The sequence below is a fragment of the Trachinotus anak genome, unplaced genomic scaffold (genome assembly GCF_046630095.1).
Source record: "Trachinotus anak isolate AG129_WGS33_773 ecotype Australia unplaced genomic scaffold, CSIRO_AGI_Tana_v1 ptg000032l, whole genome shotgun sequence".
Taxonomy (NCBI): Eukaryota; Metazoa; Chordata; class Actinopteri; order Carangiformes; family Carangidae; genus Trachinotus; species Trachinotus anak.
Genome location: NW_027273883.1, coordinates 13,405,825 through 13,427,927, shown reverse-complemented (window position 1 = coordinate 13,427,927; position 22,103 = coordinate 13,405,825). Strand labels below are relative to the sequence as shown.

At 41.6% G+C, this 22,103-nt stretch overlaps 3 protein-coding genes across 6 annotated transcripts; 2 read left to right on the top strand and 1 right to left on the bottom strand.

The window, feature by feature from the left end:
- Positions 1 to 364: 364 nt before the first annotated feature.
- On the top strand, positions 365 to 4,345 carry sgk2b (serum/glucocorticoid regulated kinase 2b). Its single transcript, XM_071469162.1, has 12 exons — positions 365 to 662; positions 1,031 to 1,106; positions 1,220 to 1,289; positions 1,402 to 1,427; positions 1,900 to 1,957; positions 2,064 to 2,147; positions 2,237 to 2,368; positions 2,682 to 2,794; positions 3,160 to 3,379; positions 3,471 to 3,626; positions 3,713 to 3,802; positions 3,896 to 4,345. Exons 1-12 carry the CDS (start codon positions 596 to 598, stop codon positions 4,055 to 4,057), a joined length of 1,254 nt encoding a protein of 417 aa, XP_071325263.1. The 5' UTR covers positions 365 to 595; the 3' UTR covers positions 4,058 to 4,345.
- On the bottom strand, positions 4,333 to 9,905 carry LOC139612969 (putative transmembrane protein 244). The gene is made up of 6 exons (XM_071469178.1): positions 8,906 to 9,905; positions 8,436 to 8,521; positions 6,568 to 6,641; positions 6,354 to 6,479; positions 6,217 to 6,261; positions 4,333 to 6,122 (listed from the first exon to the last, which is right to left on the bottom strand). Exons 1-6 carry the CDS (start codon positions 9,101 to 9,103, stop codon positions 6,028 to 6,030), a joined length of 624 nt encoding a protein of 207 aa, XP_071325279.1. The 5' UTR covers positions 9,104 to 9,905; the 3' UTR covers positions 4,333 to 6,027.
- l3mbtl1b (L3MBTL histone methyl-lysine binding protein 1b) lies at positions 6,118 to 21,327 on the top strand. 4 transcript variants are annotated; one of them, XM_071469144.1, is made up of 22 exons: positions 6,118 to 6,140; positions 11,748 to 11,882; positions 12,237 to 12,432; positions 12,566 to 12,764; positions 12,864 to 12,993; positions 13,165 to 13,216; positions 13,757 to 13,851; positions 13,976 to 14,080; positions 14,201 to 14,336; positions 14,459 to 14,550; positions 14,668 to 14,819; positions 15,098 to 15,201; positions 15,595 to 15,680; positions 15,821 to 15,931; positions 16,025 to 16,139; positions 16,369 to 16,468; positions 17,119 to 17,313; positions 17,467 to 17,568; positions 17,677 to 17,741; positions 17,843 to 18,015; positions 18,263 to 18,325; positions 19,872 to 21,327. In XM_071469144.1, exons 2-22 carry the CDS (start codon positions 11,772 to 11,774, stop codon positions 19,998 to 20,000), a joined length of 2,511 nt encoding a protein of 836 aa, XP_071325245.1. In that variant the 5' UTR covers positions 6,118 to 6,140; positions 11,748 to 11,771; the 3' UTR covers positions 20,001 to 21,327. The 4 variants fall into 4 exon arrangements, with proteins under 4 accessions (XP_071325245.1, XP_071325246.1, XP_071325243.1 ...); XM_071469145.1 differs by lacking the exon at positions 6,118 to 6,140 and adding an exon at positions 10,126 to 10,266 and having other exon boundaries at positions 15,098 to 15,174; XM_071469142.1 differs by lacking the exon at positions 6,118 to 6,140 and adding an exon at positions 10,126 to 10,266.
- The last annotated feature ends 776 nt before the right edge of the window (positions 21,328 to 22,103 follow it).

Here is a 22,103-nt window from a genome sequence, read left to right as displayed (position 1 = left end):
CAGCTGCAGACTCCATGGACTCTGGAACTTTGTATGAACGATTTATTTACATTTTTAATTGCAGGTGACTGACAACTGACCAATGTGTTTGGCCAAAGTCCTGACATACAAATGAGGTACAATTAAGCCACAGTGGTTTTTGAGAGACAAAAAAGTGTCTTGATGCTAAGTTCTATGTTCCACCTGACTCAGCACAAGGCTTGCAGCTCCATGAAGTAACATATAAATGCCAAAGCAATTATATTTCTTGGGGGAAGGATTTTCTACAACATGGCAACCCAAAAGGTGTTCTTAATGGCTTGTGGCTATGTGGGGTGACATCCTTAAATTTTCCATGTCAGCATCTGGGACAGTGGGCACTTATGGTCGGCTATGAGCGCACAAACCACGATTATAACTTCTCCGAGGATACGTAAACGCTACACGCACTCTGCGTGTGTTTTACGTCAACGGTCTTTAACCGAGCAGCAGGACTCTGGCAGTGGGGGACAGCAGGACGGCTCTGCCGCAGGACGGTCCATCTTCACTGGTAACCAGCGTCTCCTCTTTTAAATCTCCACAAAACGTCTCAGTTAGACAGTCACCCCTCATCCAGATGACTGTGACTCAAGACCGGCCGATGACCTATTCCAAAATGAGAGGGCTTGTGTCGTTTTTCTCAGGTAAGGTTCAACTAACCGGCGTTTTTTTTTTTTTGTTGGTTTTTTTTTTTACGTTGGGCAAACCGTTAACTGTTAGCTAGCAAATCATACAGCATAGACAGATACAGGAAAGTTACCTTACAAAAACCTTGCTTCAAGGGACAAGAAGAGTGTAAAATAATATTTTTAAGTGATTTATCAAGGATTACTCTAATATATATATTACTATAATATAATATATACTATAATATATATATTTTTAAATTAAAACATTACCCAAACCTGTGTTCTACTAGTTTCATAACTTCATTAAAGTATGTCCAAGTCATAAGGCTGACCTACTCAGGACATACAGCTGTTGAACTACTAACCCTCTGTCTGTCTCACAGCTCTGCTCAAGGGGAGGAAAGTGGGCTTCAGTGACCTCTTACACAAACTTGTTTCCAGTCAGCAACTCTGCCAACAGTAAGTTAGGCAAAAAATCATGTGTAAAACTTACTTACTTACTTTGTGTTCAGTTTCAAAAAAAAAAAAGACATTCAAAGTAACATATCCTGTTTTTGACCTCTCAATTGAAGCTTGGACACCCAGAAACTCCTGCGGCGGCAGAGCAAACTGAGGAAAGAGAAAGACAAGAAAAGCGCTGTGGTGAGTACAGAAAGGAGATTTTGAGAGAAGACTGTGCTGAGTGTTGACAGGAGATGAAACTAAATCTGATCTCCTGACTGTCCTTGTCCCTCTGTGTCTTTTCTTTCCTCAGAACTCAGTGAACACAGAAACCTCTCAGTAAGTTATTTTTCCTGCTGATGACCAGAAATGTTTTGTGACAGAGGAAAAGCTGTTTTGCTTCACATTACCATAGCAGTCTGTCTATAATTTTTCTCTACTAAAAGTTAATGAATTGCTTTTGAAGGCAGGTGGTTAAACAGTCCATGAGAAGGCTCCCTAAGTGATCCCTTAACCTTTTGGGCTTGTGATCCATCATCACGAGTTATGGTCTCAATTTCAAATTGTTTTACTTTATTCTTACAACCTTTTTAAAACCTTTTCTAATAGTTCACCAAAAAAGCAAAAATCAGCAAAACGTTAATCACCTTATGACCCCCCCCCCCCAAACTTTATCTAAACCCTGGCTTGGTAACCACTGCACTAAGTAGTCAGATAGTTATGTAAAAATCACAAGGACAGAACTTTCAAGTTATTTTTTGCTTTTGCAGCCTCTTATATCTGAGTGTTTCCTATTGCCTGTTTTAATCAGGATGAAGCCATCAGACTTTGACTACCTCAAAGTTATTGGTAGAGGAAGTTTTGGAAAGGTAGGAGTTTTCTATCCTTGTAAGTTTTGGTGTATTTTTTTCAGAGTTTGGAAGAAAAATGTTTGGCCAATGGGTACATTAAATATCATATTTCAAACTTTTGCAGGTGCTACTCGCAAGACATAGAAAACAAGGAGGCTACTATGCTGTCAAAGTGCTGCAGAAAGAGATGATTGTCAAGAGGAAAGAGGTAATAATATCTGTCTGTCTGTCTGTCTGTCTGACTGTCTGACTGTCTGTCTGTCTGTGTACCTACTCACTGTATCTGTGTCTCTGCAGCAGAGGCATGTGATGGTTGAGAGGAGCGTCCTGCTGAAGGGACTGCAACACCCATTCCTGGTGGGACTCCACTTCTCTTTCCAGACACCAAATACACTCTACTTCGTCCTTGATTATGTTAATGGTGGGGAGGTACGTGTATGAAAATGACTTCTCTCTGTCAACTGTGGGATGGTTAATGAAAATTCAAACAGAATGTTACTTTGAGTAGACTGTATAAATCTCGAGAATAAAAACAACATCATTAGATACATATTTATTGAGACTACATATACAATTTAAAATTTAATTTTAAAGATGTTACAAGTAATTTTGAAACCAGCAGTCACCAAAACTGGGGTCAACTGGGTGTAACCACTCTCTCCATGGTTCTGCTGTTGTGTTGAATGTCATTGTCATTTATAAAAAAATCTGTGTATTTAACCACTCATCTGTTTGTCCTTAGCTTTTCTACCACCTTCAGAGAGAGGGGTCATTTCCTGAACCCAGATCTGCTTTCTACGCTGCAGAGATGGCTATGGCGCTGGGATACCTCCACTCTCTTGACATTGTTTACAGGTGCATACACTCACATATACATGAATATAGATAAGCTGCTGCAGAGACACTCCTCCAAGTTTTCTGTGGCTCTCTGCTTGCTCACTTTCTTTGCTCATGTTTGATTTAAACACGTTCTGCATGTTTAATTTATCCATGCCGGGAAATCCCACTGAAATGTCACTTTGAGAGCACTGCATAGAAAATGTTTTCACAAAAATACCACCAGCCACCAATGTCATATTAAAAAATAAAGAGTAAAGAAAAAGCACATGCGAAACAAGAGGAAACTGAAATAAAAACAGCAAGATCGGTTACTGCAATATAGATTTTTCTAGGAACACATAGACTAATACCACTCTTTTTTTCCCATGTTTCTCTGCCAGAGACCTCAAACCAGAGAACATCCTGCTGGACAGTGGGGGTCATGTGATGCTGACTGACTTTGGGCTTTGTAAAGAAGGTGTGGCCATAGGTGAGGTTATGCATACATTCTGTGGGACCCCTGAGTACCTTGCTCCAGAGGTGCTACAAGGCCACCCATATAGTCCAGCAGTGGACTGGTGGGGGCTCGGCGCTGTGCTTTTTGAGATGCTCCATGGACTGGTAAGTAATCGTGAAATAATCTTTTTCATCTTCATCATCTCACCTCCCTTAGGAACTTCACCTTACTCCATCTCTCTGTTCTCCCTCCCAGCCTCCATTTTACAGTCGCATCAAAGCAGACATGTTTAAGAATATACTCCATGCTCCCCTGCAGCTAAATGGTGGGGTGTCTCAGGCTGCACACTCACTGTTAGAGGGCTTGCTGGAGAGGGATGTCTCCAAACGCTTAGGGGGAAGCTGTGACTTTGTAAGTGTACACATAAAACAGAGAGACAAACTGTAATGAACACAAACACAATAACCACAGAAGATTTAATTTAGATGTGTTTGCAGGTGGAGCTGCAGGAACATCCCTTCTTTGCCTCCATCAACTGGGATGACCTCCTGGCCAGGAGAGTGACACCCCCATTCATCCCAAAAGTGGTATGAGTGATTTGGAAACGAGTGGAGAGCACTATTGTTTTTAATGAATGCACATTATACCTGAGTGTGTGTTTATTCCTCTCCCTGCTCCAGACTGGTCCCTGTGATATCAGCCACATCGACCCCGTGTTCACACTGCAACCTGTCCCTGCCTCCGTGAATGAGCGGTGTCAGATGGGCGGAGTCAGTGAAGCCTTCCCAGGATTCTCCTTCATGAACCCAGCGGAGTACATGACAGCACAACTGGTTTCATAACCACACCAAATCCTCTGGCAGCATGTTTGTTCAAATATTTATTTTTTATGTCATAAATTATTAAATCAAAGTCTATTTTTAAACACTAAAGCAAAGAAATCTTACTCTAATGCTACAATCTAATGCTGTTTCATTGGTTACACTAAATTATATGTATGTATATTTATATTACTGTTATTTTAAGTATTGGTATCAGTTCATAATGTGAAATAGGCTGGTCACTATTTCACAAGTCCTTGCAACCTTAATGTGTAAGGGGATGAAACAATAAACACTTAATTCAAAGCAGTTTTATTGTTTAACACTTAAGGTTTATATCTTTAAAATATACCGTAAACATGTATTGCAACATTCCCATTCATCTATTACATTCACAGCTTACAAAGGTACAGGCTGCCTTGAAATCCTGCATAGTAACAGAGGCATTGTGCATCACAAGAGAAATACAGAGAATGTCTCATTGTAGTACAGGGGTTGGACAATGAAACTGAAACGCCTGGTTTTAGACCACAATAATTCATCGGTATGGTGTAGGGCCTCCTTTTGCGGCCAATACAGCATCAATTCGGGAATGACAGATACAAGTCCTGCACAGTGGCCAGAGGGATTTTGAGCCATTCTTCTTGCAGAATAGTGGCCAGGTCACTACGTGATGCTGGTGGAGGAAAACATTTCCTGACTTGCTCCTCCAAAACACCCCAAGGTGGCTCAATAATATTTAGATCTGGTGACTGTGCAGGCCATGGGAGATGTTCAACTTCACTTTCATGTTCATCAAACCACTCTGTCACCAGTCTTGCTGTGTGTATTGGTGCATTATCATCCTGATACACGGCACCGCCTTCAGGATACAATGTTTGAACCATTGGGTGCACATGGTCCTCCAGAATGGTTCGGGAGTCCTTGGCAGTGACGTGCCCATCTAGCACAAGTATTGGGCCAAGGGAATGCCATGATATTGCAGCCCAAACATCACTGATCCACCCCATGCTTCACTCTGGGCATGCAACAGTCTGGGTGGTATGCTTCTTTGGGGCTTCTCCACACCGTAACTCTCCCGGATGTGGGAAAGACAGTAAAGGTGGACTCATCAGAGAACAATACATGTTTCATATTGTCCACAGCCCAAGATTTGCGCTGCTGGCACCATTGAAACCGACGTTTGGCATTGGCACGAGTGACCAAAGGTTTGGCCATAGCAGCCCGGCCGTGTATATTGACCCTGTGGAGCTCCCGATGGACAGTTTTGGTGGAAACAAGAGAGTTGAGGTGCACATTTAATTCTGCAGTGAGTTGGGCAGCTGTGGTTTTATGTTTTTTGGATACAATCTGGGTTAGCACCCGGACATCCCTTTCAGACAGCTTCCTCTTGCGTCCACAGTTACTCCTGTTGGATGTGGTTCGTCCTTCTTGGTGGTATGCTGACATTACCCTGGATACCGTGGCTTTTGATACATCACAAAGACTTGCCGTCTTGGTCACAGATGCGCCAGCAAGACATGCACCAACAATATGTCCTCTTTTGAACTCTGATATGTCACCCATAATGTTGTGTGCATTGCAATATTTTGAGCAAAACTGTGCTATTACTCTGCTAATTGAACCTTCACACTCTGCTCTTACTGGTGCAATGTGCAATCAATGAAGATTGGCCACCAGGCTGGTCAAATTTAGCCATGAAATCTCCAACACTACATTGGCAGGTGTTTCAGTTTCATTGTCCAACCCCTGTATTTACATGAAAGAATCAGATGGCAGTCTGTTGACAACCCTCAAACGCAAATTGGACCCAGCTCTGACTTTGTGTGTGATGGTGAAGAGTCTTTTTTTAGTGACAGAAACAGAAAAAGCCCATCACTGTGGAGAATCTAATGGGTGTCTCAAAGAAGAGCGCATCTGGCCTGATCTTTTCTACCCCACTTCACAAGACTGTTTCTGAAACAGTTTATTCACAGTTACTTTTCTGTGTGTCAGTAGATGCTGAAGGAGGCGTAGCTCTGGTCACTTTGGCAGGTGAAATAAGCTATCAGCTGACCATTGCAGATCATCAGAAACAAGCCGCTACCTATGGAACAGCAAAAAGGTAGAGCATTAAAGAGAACTGAGCTCACAAAGTTAGATATAACCTAAAGGTAAAGTGCCAGTCATGTTTGTTTTACCTAACGCCAGCCACCACTGCCACACCATGGGAAACTCCAACATCACTGCAACACCGAAACAAAACATACAGTTTCACAACACATGGAGTAATATGTGTGAGCAATCTGGGTGGATACATTGCTAGATTTCTGCTCACCAAGGCTGGTGATCATTACATGGAGAAGTGTGACGGTGAGGGCGTAGTCCCACACCCGCCTCCTTACCACTGCAGCAAACAAAAGGCCACTGCAAAAGTAGGTGAGCTCCAAGGACAGGAGGTTCACTGACCAACACAGCAAGACAATATATTACCTGTACAGTCAAAGTTCACACTAATTATTCATCATGTTGGCTGCATTTAGTGTGCTCACCCAAGTATTTGGAGTTGGACTCAGCAGGTTCGGTCTTAAAGTCAAATGGAATCAGTCCGTCAAAGTGATCCAACCTAAATGAGGAGAAATGACTAATTGGTGCAGGCCAGCAATGTAATGAAAATACAACAAGTGTTTAGTGTAAATGTCTCTCAGCTTCTGTATTATCTACTTGGCTTCAGGTAAAGGGAGTCTCAATATATAGGCCACAGGATGTGGACAAAGTAATGCAAACACTCATGAAAGAGATAACGAAATCTCCCTCCGTTGTAAACACCAGAGCTGTCTTCAGGTCAAGTCAAACAGTGCTGCAAAGCTGCTCCCATGGTCAGATTAACCTGGTAGTGGGGCCCCGGAGCAAAAATAAGATGTTGGGCTCCTATTAGCCCCTGTGTCTGCTGCACTGTGTATGAATCTCATTATCTTTAAATACCCATTAAATACAAACCACAGGCTACACATGACCTTATATTTTGCCAGTAGATCAAGGGAAAAAAAAAAAAAAAATCACAAGAGCAAAACAAAAAAACCCCACTTGCTTCCCTGGTTTGTATGTGTTATTTTTTTTAACAGTTTTATTTAAGAATATTCACTATGTGAGGACAACAATAAATTAAGTTTATAAAAGTTTATTATGACAGAAGAACCCCCTACAAAGAGCATCGCAGTGAGGGAAAGATGCAGGACACATGTAAAAAAACATTATCATTTCCATTCATACTGTGTTTTGGGGATACATTTTCCAGAATTTGGAAAACAAAATTGCAGTTAATGAATTTCTGACATAGAATGAACCTGGAGAAATCAGGGCCCCTGAGGGTTATGCTCATCATCACATTAAGTTTCTTGCCTTAAATAGTTTCAATTTGTGTGTGTCAATGCAGAATCTGGTGCACATCATAAATTCTGAGAAAGTTTATTTATTTATTAGGTTAGACTCAGCAGTTATTTTGATTGATGCGCTTGAAATTTGGTCACAGAAATGTAGGCCTCTTTGGAACTCTATTAGTTGACTGAAGAGGCTTACGTTGAGTTCTGCCAGACCTATATGTGTGAATCAGTGGTGGAGAAAGTATACATTATCATTTACTTGAGTAAAAGTTGCAACATTACACTGTTAAAATAATCCATTACAAGTAAAAAGTGGTACTTAAGTAAAAGTACGTAAGTATTATCAACAAACTGTACTAGAAGTATCAATTAGTAAGTACTTGACACAGAAAATTGATTACATGAGTGAAACACTGTTGTATACGGTCAGATAGTTACTTAGCGATAGTGTAACTAGCTATAGCTGTAGCTTATTTGGTACCACTGGATTGTACAGGTCCCACAACTTCCTGTAATTTCTTCGAAAGGAACTGACACCTCCACAAATTTATCTGAGGGTTCCCGGAATAACTATGTTATCTGTTCATAATTATAAGAAGAACAGGCACAATGATTAACTGATATACTTCCAATTAATTAATTCCACTGAACTGCTTGTGTGTCCCAGATATTGTTAAAATCAGTCATTAAGATTTTACTGTAGTCGTCTTCATAAACTCAACACAATTTGTTAAACCCTGAAATAAATGCCACAGAATATTGTCTATAATCTCCTATGATTCCTAAGAAATTACATAAATGCATCCTGGTAATTCCAATTAAATTACTGGGAAATAATATGACCTGTAAAATAAGTGTTACTGCTCATTTCACTACTTTGTATGCTGTTATTTAATCTCTCTAACAATGCCTTATATTCTCACCATACAGTTTGTATAAAAAGTGTTGGTAAACTATGAAGTGAGGGGTGAGGATGCTTTGAAAAGTACAGCTGCCTGTATAGTGTGCCTGTGCGCATGCGTGTGAGGGATTCACACCTGAAGGCACCGAAGCACACGCTCCCTATCATGTAGAAGAGAGAGTAAAACACGAGCAGGCACAGCAGCAGGTTGAAGAGCACGGTCTGTGGGATGAGAAGAAGAGGTCATTATTTCACAATACAGTATCTAATCTATCTAGTGGACAACACCAGATATTTTCAACAATTACCAAACACTAACCTGGAGCTGTGTGCAGTCCTACATATTATAGGCTACCAGGCTGCAGGGGGGGGGGCTCTTATCTGCTGCTAAACCTGACCTGCTGCATGCCGTCTGGATTGCAAGACACGGCATATTATGTATCTTTATATTATTAAAAACAGCTCTCAGACATAACACTAGCCTGTCATGCCCTCTTGGTTATTTAATCGCACATGATTTCCCCACAGTCGGTCCCGACCCGCTGACAGACTGAGACCTCCGCTGAGACGCGGGTCAAATCCCGACACATTACCTCGTCCTCTTACCTTCGAATCGACCGCTTTGCCTTTGAATGCCATCTCATGGTCCGCACTCGATGTTAACACCACAAAAAAAATTAATCCAGGCTGCAGCAGGATGGACGACCCGGTTAATCCCTCAGAAACTGGACTTCTCCTGCCATCTAGCGACGAAGGCAGGACACGAACCAGCGCCGCCGCTTCCCGAGCCGAGTCTGAACTCATTTCACCCCGTACACGGGGGGCCTTTGTTGACTGAAATAAAGACTTTCCTCAACATAAACCTGTTAGCCGGCGACCGATCACATGGCCGCGGATGCTGCAGCAACGCTGTGCTTCAGGCGCTATTTATTCTCAGGAAAATTAGGGAGAAATCGGTTAGATATGTAGCGTGTTATTGCCGGAGAAACCATAGCCGCCCTATGTGGGAGGGATTGAACACTGCAGGTTAGCTGGAGATAATTTGGTTGAACACTCAGTATATGGACCCGAGAAATTACTTGAAATCAACCAGAAAAGGAACAAGTAGCCTAGAGTGATTCGGCGATTGACTTTAAATGGATCAGGTGTCACATTAAAACCATGAACCATACATGAAGTAGCCTTGAAGTGCCATAAGAGGTGGTGCCACGGCGCAGCGGCATCTCGTCTGATGAACTGCGGCCAAAATAAAACCGTGATGTCGCATTTAAGCATCTTCGACGTTGTGTTTCGGTTTCATTAGATCAGAATAAACTAAACGTGCGTGATTGTTCTAGCCGACTTCATTTAACGTTGCTTTTTTTTTTTTTTTTTTTTCCCTACACATTAGCCCACACAACTGTAATTGTGGTGAGAGGTCCGGACCGGTCCAGACTCCCGTGTGGCGACGTGTTCGGTGGTTTTGGTTTAAAATGTCACTTCGGGTGATTTTCCAGGCCTGAGTATTTAATCCTACACTTATCGCTGAACATCGCCTGTTCTCTGATGGTTGTGTATATAAAGTGTCCGTTCAACGATCGTACGGGGTCGTAAACCGGGGGGGGGGGGGCAGCTGGTTCAGCCACAGATGAGGCGGCCGCTCCTGGACGTTCAGGAGACACTGCGGTTCCTGCGCTCCACTGATACACACTCCTACTTCTTCTTCTTCTTCTTCTTCTTCTGGGGGGGGGGCACTTCTGAGGCTGTAACGGCCAAAGGGTGAAACATGAGCCCCACTCCGATGGTAGTATTGGTTATATCGGCAGTGAACTGAGTTTTGGGCGTGTTATGAGTGCACACAGGCCTGGTATTGACCACCGATAGTGTACTGAACTTTTCCGAGACCCAAAGTTGTCAGGCAGCGCATCTTGCACGCATGCGCATCCCTCTTCTATCCAGCTCTAAATAAGAGTTAAAACAGAAACGAGGTGAGTTCCACATTTTTAAACAATACGGGAGCTAATACTCATTTATTGCACTTAACAGTGGCGAAATTTGAAAAACCGACCTTCGTTTTGTCAATTGGGGTTAGTTCTCATTATTTCTACTCTGATTTAAAACGGCGAGAATAAATCGTTTTTTTTCAAGTTTCTATTGAAGAAATTAATCAAGCAACAATGTTGAAGCTCGTAACAGGAGCGTCGTGTTATTGCCAGTGTGTGCCATGTTCTGCGAAACGCTAGCGTTTGGCAAAATGCATTTTTCTATTGTTATTAACCGGGAAACTTATTTATTACAGATTGTCCTTAGCTGGCTGCATCCAGTCACAATGCTACGGCTAGCCGTGTAGCTATCCTCCGTTCAGCTGGACGGAGTGGTGCTAGCTGACTGTTAGCTTCATGTCAGCGCTAGCTAGCAACCTGGGCTGACATTCCGTGACAAGGGGAAAGTGAAGAAAATAACCAGAGTGAAGGAAAACACCAAGTCAGGAAATTACACAGCACGCATTTGGTTTTGTTCGACGCGTAGCTTCTTTGCATGATTTGTTTTAATTGGTAACTTGAGTAATTTACATAGTTTAAACGTGTTGGTGGCCTCTTCCTATGCTCCGCCATTTTGTATAAGACGAATGCTAATCATGGGCGCTCTTACATACACTTTATTTATGGCCAGAATAAAACTGAGGTATGAGGTGCAAAGTCAGACTTAATCAAGATCCATTAGCTCGGGCTTTTGTTTACTTTTCACGTGGTTATGACCACCGTGCAAACAGAAAATACCACCTTAATTCATTGTTGATCATACGTCAACACTAAAACGTTATATCGTAATTTCAGTCGGATTAAAACGTTTTTAAGTTTGGCCAGTCAGTGCAGAAAACAGTGTTCTCCTTAAAATTGATAAAGAAATGACCCCCTCACTTGTTCATGGCCAGGCAAACAGCCGGTTTTAAGAGATACTGTTAAAACAAGGAAAAGATGAACTTGTGTGGTTAACTTAAAGTTGAGACATCTTTCCTCATGTTTGTCAATGATCTTGATGAAGATTCACCCTAATGAGGCCGTTTGTGCACGTATTTCCCGGTTAGTTGACCAGCAAAACAATATTATTATTGACTGTTTTGTCTGAAATCGAAGTGCATGGTGTATGCTGCAAGCCAGCGCACAGTCGCCACCTGGCGGTGATGCTGCGCGATGCTGTTTACAAGTGCAGGAGGAAACTGCATTTGTAGTTGGGAGCACATCGTAGGTAAAACACCAGGCAGGGGTTGGGTTGGGGGGGGGGGGGGGGGGGGGGGGGTCTGCTTCGCTGTGATAATCACACCCGGTCAACGCAATAGACAAAGACTGTATCATAATTAAAGTAAAAGCTGTGGAGTTATTTCACCTGTGTTATATCTTTTGAAGATTTGCAAAGCCTTTGTGTCAATATAGGTGATAACGGCGTCTTGACTGTTATGTTTTTGCAGGTTGGGGATATTAGAGGAGTGGGAATGACTGACACTCCACCCAGTGATGGCCCCTCCCAGGGAGCGGAGTTCGACATGATGGGTGCTCTGGACTGGAAGGATGGTATTGCCACACTGCCGGGCAGTGACATCAGGGTACGAGGGATTAGTTTGTGTTCTTGTCCAAGCTCATTCTTCACTATCTACATGTTAATATATCTCTGATTACACTCAGATTTGTAAGAGAGGGTCACCTGCAGTGTTTCATAGTAGAGGTGAGCCACTTTGCTTGAAATAAAGACCATGTCTGTAATCATCTTATGTGATTAACTCAATTTAAAAAAATAAAACGTAAACCTTGAGGGGGGAAAGAGAAAAAAATGCCAATGTTAAGGAGTGCGACTGTTGCTTAGGCTGTCATCTGGATCATGGTGGCTTACCATCTCGGCTCAGCAATTTCCTCGGAGGAAACCTGATGATTTTATCTGTTTTTTCCTTTGTGTCTTTCAGTTCCGTATGACAGAGTTTGGGACCCTTGAGATTGTCACAGACCTAGAGGTGAAAGGGCAGGAGGCAGAGCCTAACCGTGAGACCTTGGACCCAGCTCCCTCTCACACTCCCACCCCTCCTCCAGAGGGCCAATCACAGTCCAGCATAGCCAAAGCCCCAGCCAATCAGAGTCAGCCAGGGTCGTCTCAAGTTAAAGGTATGACAGCACGTGTTTAACCCTTACAACACTGGTTTTATAAAGACTTTCAGTGATTATTTTTTATACCCATGTTTTGTACAGTGAACAGCCTCTGTTTCATCCCCTTTATTTCCTCTTCTCTGTCCTCTAGCTCCTGGTCCTGTGCTCCTGTCTTTAGAGGAGGGCCCCAGTGTGGAGGTTGGTCCCAGTGTTGAAGTTGGCTCTAGTGCTGACATGGGCCCAAATGGGGAGCTGTCAAGGTGTCGGGCCTGTGGTGGCCGTGTTCCCCGGGATGCCCTCTTTCAGGGTAAATTCTGTAGCTCCATTTGTGCACAGCCCTCCAGTGGCAGGTAAAATCACAGGCTTTATATTCTTTAATGCTTCTAAATTGTCCTTCAAATTATTGTGGTTTGTTATTTTGTCATGAGCGAAGGCTTCCTTTTTTAAAGATCATCTCCAGGGGAAGCGCGGGAGAGTCAGGCAGTTGAAGGAGAGAGGCTTGGTAAACGTGTGCGCAAAAAGAGGAAGATCTACATGGATTCTGGTGATGAAGAGGAGGACAACCAAGAGGAACCTGAGGTAAGGAGGAGGATAATCTCAGGATTTGTCACCACTGTTGTTCTTTCCCAGAGCTACTGACAGTCTTAAGAACCGTTCTGTAAACAAAGTATAATCTTTCCATTCTTATCATTCATCTTTTAAGTTGGTGGTGCTGATTATTGACATATTTCTGTAATTCATCTTTTGTAGGAAAAGGCCAAGACTACCAAAGGCAGGAGAGGTGCCAAAATTGCAAAACTGGGTATGTTAGACTGCTGCCACTGTAAGGGGAAGGAAGAGAGAGAGTTGTTTTCTTGCCTCTGAGTCTCTACTTCCTATGAAAATCTGCAAATGTCTGACATTGTTATCTGCGTTCAAGGCCTTAAAGGTTCTTGGACACATTTAAAAACAATGTTGCAATTTATTGTTTACTGTTCTGGTGAGAAATTAAACCGTTAGTGAAGGCTGTCCTCTGATGTATCACCAGTAGCTTTTGTTTTCTAATATTGTAGCATAGATAAACATTAGTCTTATTTTCTAATTGGCATTTAAAATGTCTTAATTCTAATTTAACCCTGCACATCTAAGTGTGACAGTAGAATGAATGAGAGATGACATACACCGGGTTAGGTTGCACATATTAATATTATGTGCAATTTGACATGTACCTGAAATATATTGTTATTTACGTATAGTTATGGTTATATATAGTTTTTTCCCATTCCTAATTATCTGTTGCACTCTAATGCCACGGGTGAAGAGGTATATAGTGTTTGCATAATGTTTTTTAACCTATTCTCAGTGGCTGCCCCTCTCAATAAGAAGCGAGCATGGAGCTGGCCTGCTTACCTTGAAGAGGAGAGGGCCATCGCTGCTCCTGTTAAACTATTTAAAGAGGTATAATTCTCTATATATACACCTGCCACCTTAATGTTGTTTAGTGTAACCAGATGTTTTTTTTGTTTTGTTTATTTAGTGTGAGTTAAACTGAACTGTGTTGTTATGTACATTGGTCTCCCAGCACCAGTCATTTCCTCAAAGCAGGAACAGTTTTAAGGTGGGGATGAAGCTGGAGGGACTGGACCCGTGTCACCCATCTCTGTTCTGTGTGCTCACTGTTGCAGAGGTACGTGTGTTAATGGGTGTTTATGAAAACTGTGTATGTCTTTATTGCTGTTTATAATTAAGAATATCTTACTCTTATTATTTGTCCTAAATATGTGCCCGGTGTCTCTCTTCCTATCAGATCCAAGGTTACAGGCTAAGGCTTCACTTTGATGGTTATCCAGAATGCTATGATTTCTGGGCCAACGCTGACTCGTGGGATCTGAAACCAGCTGGCTGGTGTGAGAAGAATGGACACAAGTTATTGTTGCCTAAAGGTAGCCACAAAATGCTGGCCAAACCTTTTGTATTCATGATTTTTCAAATTAATAAAAAAATTGGCTATGAAACCTTTTTTTAAATATTAATGGCAACTTTCACGACAAAGTTTGTCTTGTAGGTTGTAAGGATGGAGAGTTTAACTGGAGCATGTATGTGAAGAACTGTAGAGGTCAACTGGCCCCAAAACACCTTTTCAAGAGCTTAAACACAGTGAGTATTAACCACAAAACCACACTCTCTCTGCCATTTGATGGTTATTTAATTCGGGGACTTCATATGCAGTCTGTATACACAGGTTAAATATGTATTTTAATGTATTTCTTTCAGTCTGTGACTCCATCTGGATTCAGAGCAGGGATGAAATTGGAGGCAGTTGATAGGAAGAACCCTTCATTGATCTGTGTAGCAACCATCGCTGCTGTTGTCGACAACCGCCTGCTCATTCATTTTGACAACTGGGATGACACATATGATTACTGGTGAGAGCCTGGTGTAAGACTGAAAGAACAGGGTGATCCAAAGATATACCCCAGTCCACTTGGAGGTCTACTGTCACTAGAAATCAAGTGAAATAATTTGTAGTAAAACGTCTACGTGGTGATGCTGATGCTGATGTAGTGTAGTGAGTCTGAAAAAATACTGGAAATACATGCGATAAGGTTTGGAATTTGAACAAAACCTTGGGAAAGTTAGGACAGATACACAATTACATACATAATCCATTTGTGTGTTCACCTGCGTATTGTGTGGTGTGAAGGTGTGATGCCAGCAGTCCATATATCCATCCTGTGGGGTACTGTGAAGAGGCTGAGCTAACTCTGACCACTCCAGCTGGTAAGACACAGACCAAGACACATGTGGGTCAGTATAAACTACTTTAATATACTGTAAGGTCCGACTAATGCCACTAATATTACATTATCAGAAATATTTGCTAACTAAAATTTGATTTTACTGATAAAGCTGATTCTTCTAACTTGTGCCATAGATGCATTTTTCTATAGAAAGTATTCTACACTTTTCTGGTATTTGTCAAATGTTGTTACTGCTGTAAGAAAGAAATGACAGAAAACTCTTTAAGTAAATATATTCAAGCTAATTTTACAGTACAGGTGAAATGCATGCAACTGTCACTTCCTGTGGATGCCCAGATTGTTTCTACTTTTTAAGTGATGATACCATAATAGTGTCTGATAATGTGGACTGTCTTCACTGATTGATGGATGTAATGGGTCTTTTATTTCATCTCTTTAGAATATAAGCAACCCAAGAGTTTCTCATGGGAGAAATACCTGGAAGAGACAGGAACACAGGCAGCTCCTGCTCGGGCTTTCAAACCAGTATGATTAACACACACACACACACACACACACACACACACATACACACACACACGTATACCAGTACACAAAGATTTAAAGTACTGTATGTACTGCAGTAGTCTGTATAAAGCCATGTGATTTTTATTATTTGTTTTCAGCGACCCCCACATGGGTTTCAGATTGGGATGAAAGTGGAAGCTGTTGATAAGAGGAACCCCATGCTCATCCGTGTTGCAACTATATCAGACACAGAGGACCACCGACTGAAGGTATGACACGTCTCCTCATTAAGATGTTCTTCGACTCATCTCTTAATCTCAGCTTTTGTCTTATTTGCTGTTTTCCACTTTTTTCTCATGTAGATCCATTTTGATGGCTGGAGTTCAGAGTATGACTACTGGGTGGAGACGGACTGCCCCGATCTGCACCCTGTAGGGTGGTGTCAGAAAACTGGACACCCACTACAGTACCCTAACGGTGAGAAACCCATCTGTCCTGTCTGATATTCAGTGAGGTCAGTTGAGGTTTCTTAGAAGAGGGATCCAAAATGTAATTTCAACAGATGAGTCAGCAGAGTTTGTCTCTGCCTTCATTTAACTTCTGGATGTGGTGGTGGGAGGAATCTATAATGAATTCAAAATGGAAATGGTCTTGCAGTTGTTTGCATAGTTTTATTAACAATCCCTTGTGTGTGTGTATATTTCAGGCTCCAGTGATTTATTGACTGCCCCAGGACAAGGATGTCCTACTCCAGGATGCAACGGGGTTGGCCACATCAGAGGACCTCGCTATGGGACCCACTACACGTCAGTGCCACATACTCAGTTTTGTGCTTTCGCAGTCTCCTTTTCATTTCTTACTCTGTCTCATATTACTTCGCCGTTTTCATTTGGTATGGTATATATATTTTCCACCCCCCTTTTCTCAGTGACTGTATAATATATACGTTTTTGTCTCAGTGAACTCAACCACTGTTACCTCTTGCACCATTAATGCTGCAGTCCTACATTTAAATAGAATTCATTAATAAACTGTAATTTAAATTCTACATTTTTTGAAAATGATCCAAATTCTCTACATTTCATTTCCTATCACTCATGCTCTGCTCTCAGTTTCATGTCTTCATATTTTATCAGTGGTCTGAGGACTCTGTACACATACAATAAGTACAGGAGTAGAAGATAGAGTTTCAGTTTCAGTGTGTTCTTAAATGTCATTTGTACTTGTGTGGGCTGCAAGTAGTGTAAATGGGTTTGCTTGTGTGTGTGTGTGTGTGTGTGTGTGTGTGTGTGTGTGTGTGGGTGGGAGTTTTGAGTCTTAAAGCTGTTTTTTTAGCTGCTTTTCCTTCCTAGTTGTTGAAACCTGTTTAACTGTCTCATTCACAGTAATGAAATTAATGTTTGTCTATGAAAGGTTCATTTCAAGGTTCAGAAAGTTTGTGTCTTGATGTGTGCAGTCAGGTGAGCTGTCCTTACTCTGAGATGAATCTGAACAAGGAGGGCTTGCTGCCTGACCGCCTTAGTGGAGAACGACCTCTCACCCTCAGCGGACCTCATCCTCGTGGGCGACGTCCTGATCCTCACACCATCACTACGACACAGACCTCCTCAACGCCCGAGCATCCTGAAGGAGCTGAAGACTCCCAGAACAGGTTCGCTGCTGAACATGAACAAGGCTGACACTTAACAAAAACAGCATGAACACACAAACAGCCACTAACACTCCCAGGAGGACTCCTATCAATGTTTTGCATGCAACTCTATCCAGTGGTCAGTACCTGAGAGCGGGTTATCTGTGTTGCTAGGAAACCAGCCACAGTGGAAGCTGAGCGTTTAGGGCGCAACAACCAGCCTGAGCCACCGAGTGGAGCCAGTGAGCAGAGCCACAATGGAACAAGGCCTAAACGGTAGCAGTTTTGAGACCATCACAAGAAAGTGTTGCTGAAGTTCAGTACAGAGGATGCTGCCGTGTGTTATTGAGTAACCTCTAATTTGTATGTTGATGTCTTTTTCAGGACTGCTCCAGTTCCTAAATACCTGAAAATGCACTATGTTAAAGAGGAAAGTGGTGACAGTAAAGGTGCGTGTGAATATGTGTAAACTGGGATGAGATAAAACATGTAAATCACCACCTCAACCCCACTGACTGCTGTCTCTCCTCCTCCTCCTCCCTCTCCTCAGCCTCTCCAGATGCCATCTCTCTCCAGCAAGCCCTCCACGAGTCTGTGTTCTCTCCCGGCATCTCTGCCTCTCCCCCCCACCGGGTGGCTCTCTGCTGGGACAAGCACTGCCAGCTGCTGCCCGAGGTCCTGGGGCTGACTGCCAAGAGAGTGGCCACTTGGAGCGCTGAGGAGGTCAGACATGCTTACTCGCTCACACTATGTCGACACATGAAAAGCAGACACTCTCCTCATTCACTTACCCAACATGAAGGCATCTAGTTGTTTCGAAAAACTGCAGCCATGGTGCTCTCCTTCTGCCTGTTAGGTTAACAACTGAGATTCAATAAAGGCTTGTGAGCAACTTTGATTCGTAGATAAACATTATATTTGGCAGCCTTTTTGGAGCTATTCATTGGATGTTGTTCTTTTTGTTCATCAGGTGGCCAGTTTTGTCAAAGGACTCCCTGGATGTAAAGAACATGCTGCTACATTTAAAACAGAGGTGAGCACTTGATAACTAACCAGGATTTCAATCTACTGACAAACTCGAGATCTAGTGAGATCTTGTCTTAAGATTAGATCAGCAGCCAACCATGTAGTTTCTTTAGAAATCTTACTTTCAAGACTATTTTTTTCAAAATCTTAATTACTTGTTTATTCTATATAATGTCAAAGATTTGCAGTTTCCCAGAGCCCAGGATGATGTCTTCAGATTGCTTGTTTTGGGTGTTAAACTGGTACCTGTATTTTACAAGAAATTAAGTGTTAAAGATCATTTTGTTTTTCTGAGTCAGTACTTGGATCATTTGTCAGTAGTCTGATTGAATACTCTACTGATCACTTCAAGCACTTCTTGAAATTTGTGCAATAATGTCTAGCTATCTAGTGTTCAACCGGTATTAATTTTCTGATACTTCAGCCCTGTTTTTTTTATAGAAATGACTGTGAGTTTGTATGTTTCAACATGAAAGAGGTAATTCTCTAAATCATGAAAGAACTGGCTCTGATTTGCCTCCTGCCTCACGAATTCTGTCTTATGTTATTTGTCAAAAAATATCACCCTTTTTTATCATTGAAGGTAAAGTCAGAGAGAAAATATTTTTGTGTGTGTGAGGCTTAAGGTTTTTTAAATTTAGTGCATGGGTGCTAGAACTTGAAAATGGATTCATAAGCAGAGAAATCCAAGTGGCAGCAATATACATAGCAATGGTTTAATCAATTCAGTGTGTGCTGCCGCCATCTGTATTTGGTCCTCTGTCTGACATAAAGCAAACTAAAAAAGGCCTGAAGTGTCTACACACAATGTTTTCTGTGCGTAATTTATTGCAGTTCCCCTGCGTTTTTCTTGGAATTTGCATACATTTTCATATTCTGAAGGCATCTCTAAAAAATGTGACTTAAAGACACTCTATTCACCCACAGTTTTAATGCTTCCAAATGATTCATGTCAAAAATATTTGTAGATACACAATATAAAGTCCATTCAAATTTCCCCATCAAGCCCAGAATAATGACTTTTAAGATTTAAGTTATATATTAAAACTCACTACAGCCCAAGAAATGCAAAAGTGTCGTTATGCCCCCCATTCATTCTCATTAGGTCAATAAGTTTTCATATGATTATAAAGTCATCTTAAAGTTCTACCAGGCAACATCAGTGTGCACAGCAACCACATGTATTTTCTCAAGTTTTATATTTTTGCAATATTTTCTTTGTGCAGGATTGAATCAGACCTTTTATTGTTATTATTAAAAGGGGACAGTGAACACTGTGGAGCATTTAGCCACTAATGAGCCAGATATTTCCCTCAGGAGTTGTTAGAGACCAAAAACAGAGCTAAAAGAGAGATGATATTGCACATGAATGATAATGCTGCCTTGTAAGTGCTGAATGTATAAATGAGTAACTGTCAAAAAGGTTTGAAGATGGGTTAATATGAATCAGTGATTTCGGCTAGAAGAATCTTTGTTTTCCAGTTAAACGTATCCAACTCTGTATTAGTCTCTAAAAAACAGTGATATGGGGCTGAATCTTTTCTTCTCTTTAGCAAATAGATGGGGAGGCCTTCCTGCTACTTACCCAAGCGGACATAGTCAAGATCCTGTCAATCAAGTTAGGACCTGCCCTGAAGATTTACAACTCCATCCTCATGTTGAAGAATGCCGATGAAGAGTAAGACCTGACTCCATGGGGAGTTGTTCCCTCACAGGTCCCTCAGCTGCGGTTTCATCAACACTCAGCTAAAGACATTTGACAAAATCAGCCTGAGCGAGCTTCATCTGTCGATCTCTGCGACAGTGCAGCTAAGAAGAGGAAGCCATCATCTCAAAAACGTCCATCTGTCCCCCATCTCCTCTCCCTGTGATGGACAGCACTGGTCAACCTGAGGGAGAGTTTTACATGAAACCATGAGGATTCCTTAACTTATGTTGTGTTTGTTTACTGAATTATATATATAAAAAAACTACAGCACCTTCAAGGCTTCTTAACATTGTACAGTTTATGAATTGGATTTAGTGTCTCAATTCTGTTGCATTTGTTGTTTTATTTGAACTGTAATGAAATGGTGCTTGAGCTCGGAGCAGATGGAACAAGCGTGTTTGTGCTTTGTTGCTTTTTACTCAGCAACAGAAAAACTTTTTAAAGCTGCAAAATACAATCGTGAGGTGGTGAGAAGTTTTTAAATGTGAAATTTGGAGCAAAAGCACTATGTAGTTCAGCGTTTCTCCTCTAGATGGAGAACGTGGGCCGCTCCACAGGCCCAAAGGCAAGAGAGGTCGGTTAGTTTGGAGATCAAATGGGGGTGGTAACAATAGTGTGTGTCTGTGTGTCTCTGCGTGTCCAGATGTGACTAAGTGTGTTTGAGAAATGAGGATGTAATTTTCCACCAGCCCGTGTGTGTTGCTTTACTGGTCAGAGGATTGTTTCATGATGAGCAGGGCTAAGGGCTAATTGTTAAATCAAGGAAACTTGCAGTCTTTTAAGGTGGAATGAAACTATGAACCAGCTCTGTTTGTATCTATCAGCTTCTTTTGGGGAATGGCACATGAACATGAATGTTTAAAAAAAAAAAAAAAAACGGCTTTTAGTTGTTTTGTTGATATTGATCATCTTGTTTGGTTCCAATAACTTGTCGTTCACATTGTAAATAGTTTACAGCTACAAAAGGACTGTCCTTGCTTCCTACAAGGGTTTACTCCTGCTTGGTTATGCAAAGCCTTGACGTCAGTCTCCAGGGAAGGACATTGTGACAGTGAACTGAAAAATGAGCCTCAATTCATACATAGATTTTGAGAAAAGAAACGAAACATTGTCAGTGTCTTTGTAAATCAGCGTGTACTTCAGCAAGTTGGAATGTGTACATCAGCAACTGTTTATATGCAAACAGCTTTTATTTATGTATTCTAATTTAAGGGGTAATGGTACGCTGCTCTGGCTCTGAGGTAGCTGTGGCTGTTTGATGGAATGTGTGAATGGGTGAAAATAAATGAGATGCACACTGACTACTGTCCTCAGTCATTTCACCACACACAGATGCAAACGCTGACACAGATAATATGAAAATGTGGTCTTTATACATTTACGCATTTACAGCAGGTACCATATTTCATATATTTTTGAGTTACAAAGGTTTAACAAAACAGTCACACCTCAGGGTTCACCAGGCTTTTTCTGGAGCTTTTTACCGTATCATGGACTTCAAAAGCAAATGGAGTTTCCTCTTCAGTTTTCCTCAGGTGAACTTTCTTGCCTTTTTCAGAACTTTCACGTGTATTGCAGTCTTTAAGATATATCTGTTAACATATTAGCTCACTAAGCTGTTAAAATTTAATTCATAAGACTTTTTGTCTGTGATGTTTTTCAAGACTTTTACTTGTCGTGGAGTATTTTTACACTGTGGTATTGTTACCATTTAAACTGCAATAGCCATAATACCATCCAAGCTTTCTGATGTTCAGCCACTGACGTCCGTTAATTTCTGTACCTTATGAAAATTATGTTGCACACTGATGCATGTTGCACAATCCATCGCACTGAACATCGTTCACTAAACTTCAATCAGCACTTGAACTTCCCAGCATGACTCAAACCCAAGATAAAGTTTGCAGTACAAACTCTGCAGGCTGATGTATAATGGATGGGGATTTTTTTTGTGTGTGTCCTTAGTCATTTACTGTCAATTGCTAAATCCACACCTCTAGAGTATAGGTACCTGGATTTCAGTCAATGCAATAATCTAAAATAATTCAGCAAACAAAATACATTCACTTTCATTCAC

Bases quoted from the DNA above. Each gene is read 5' to 3' on its own strand.
- sgk2b (XM_071469162.1), top strand. From the start codon at position 596: ATGACTGTGACTCAAGACCGGCCGATGACCTATTCCAAAATGAGAGGG. The intron at 2,369-2,681 runs GTACGTGTATGA...GTTTGTCCTTAG, and splicing joins ATTATGTTAATGGTGGGGAG to CTTTTCTACCACCTTCAGAG. The intron at 3,803-3,895 runs GTATGAGTGATT...TCCCTGCTCCAG, and splicing joins CCCCATTCATCCCAAAAGTG to ACTGGTCCCTGTGATATCAG.
- LOC139612969 (XM_071469178.1), bottom strand. From the start codon at position 9,103: ATGAGTTCAGACTCGGCTCGGGAAGCGGCGGCGCTGGTTCGTGTCCTG. The intron at 6,262-6,353 runs GTGAGCAGAAAT...TCGGTGTTGCAG, and splicing joins TGTAATGATCACCAGCCTTG to TGATGTTGGAGTTTCCCATG. The intron at 6,123-6,216 runs GTAAAACAAACA...GCTGTTCCATAG, and splicing joins GCAGTGGTGGCTGGCGTTAG to GTAGCGGCTTGTTTCTGATG.
- l3mbtl1b (XM_071469144.1), top strand. From the start codon at position 11,772: ATGACTGACACTCCACCCAGTGATGGCCCCTCCCAGGGAGCGGAGTTC. The intron at 14,081-14,200 runs GTACGTGTGTTA...TCTTCCTATCAG, and splicing joins GTGTGCTCACTGTTGCAGAG to ATCCAAGGTTACAGGCTAAG. The intron at 17,569-17,676 runs GTAGCAGTTTTG...TGTCTTTTTCAG, and splicing joins AATGGAACAAGGCCTAAACG to GACTGCTCCAGTTCCTAAAT.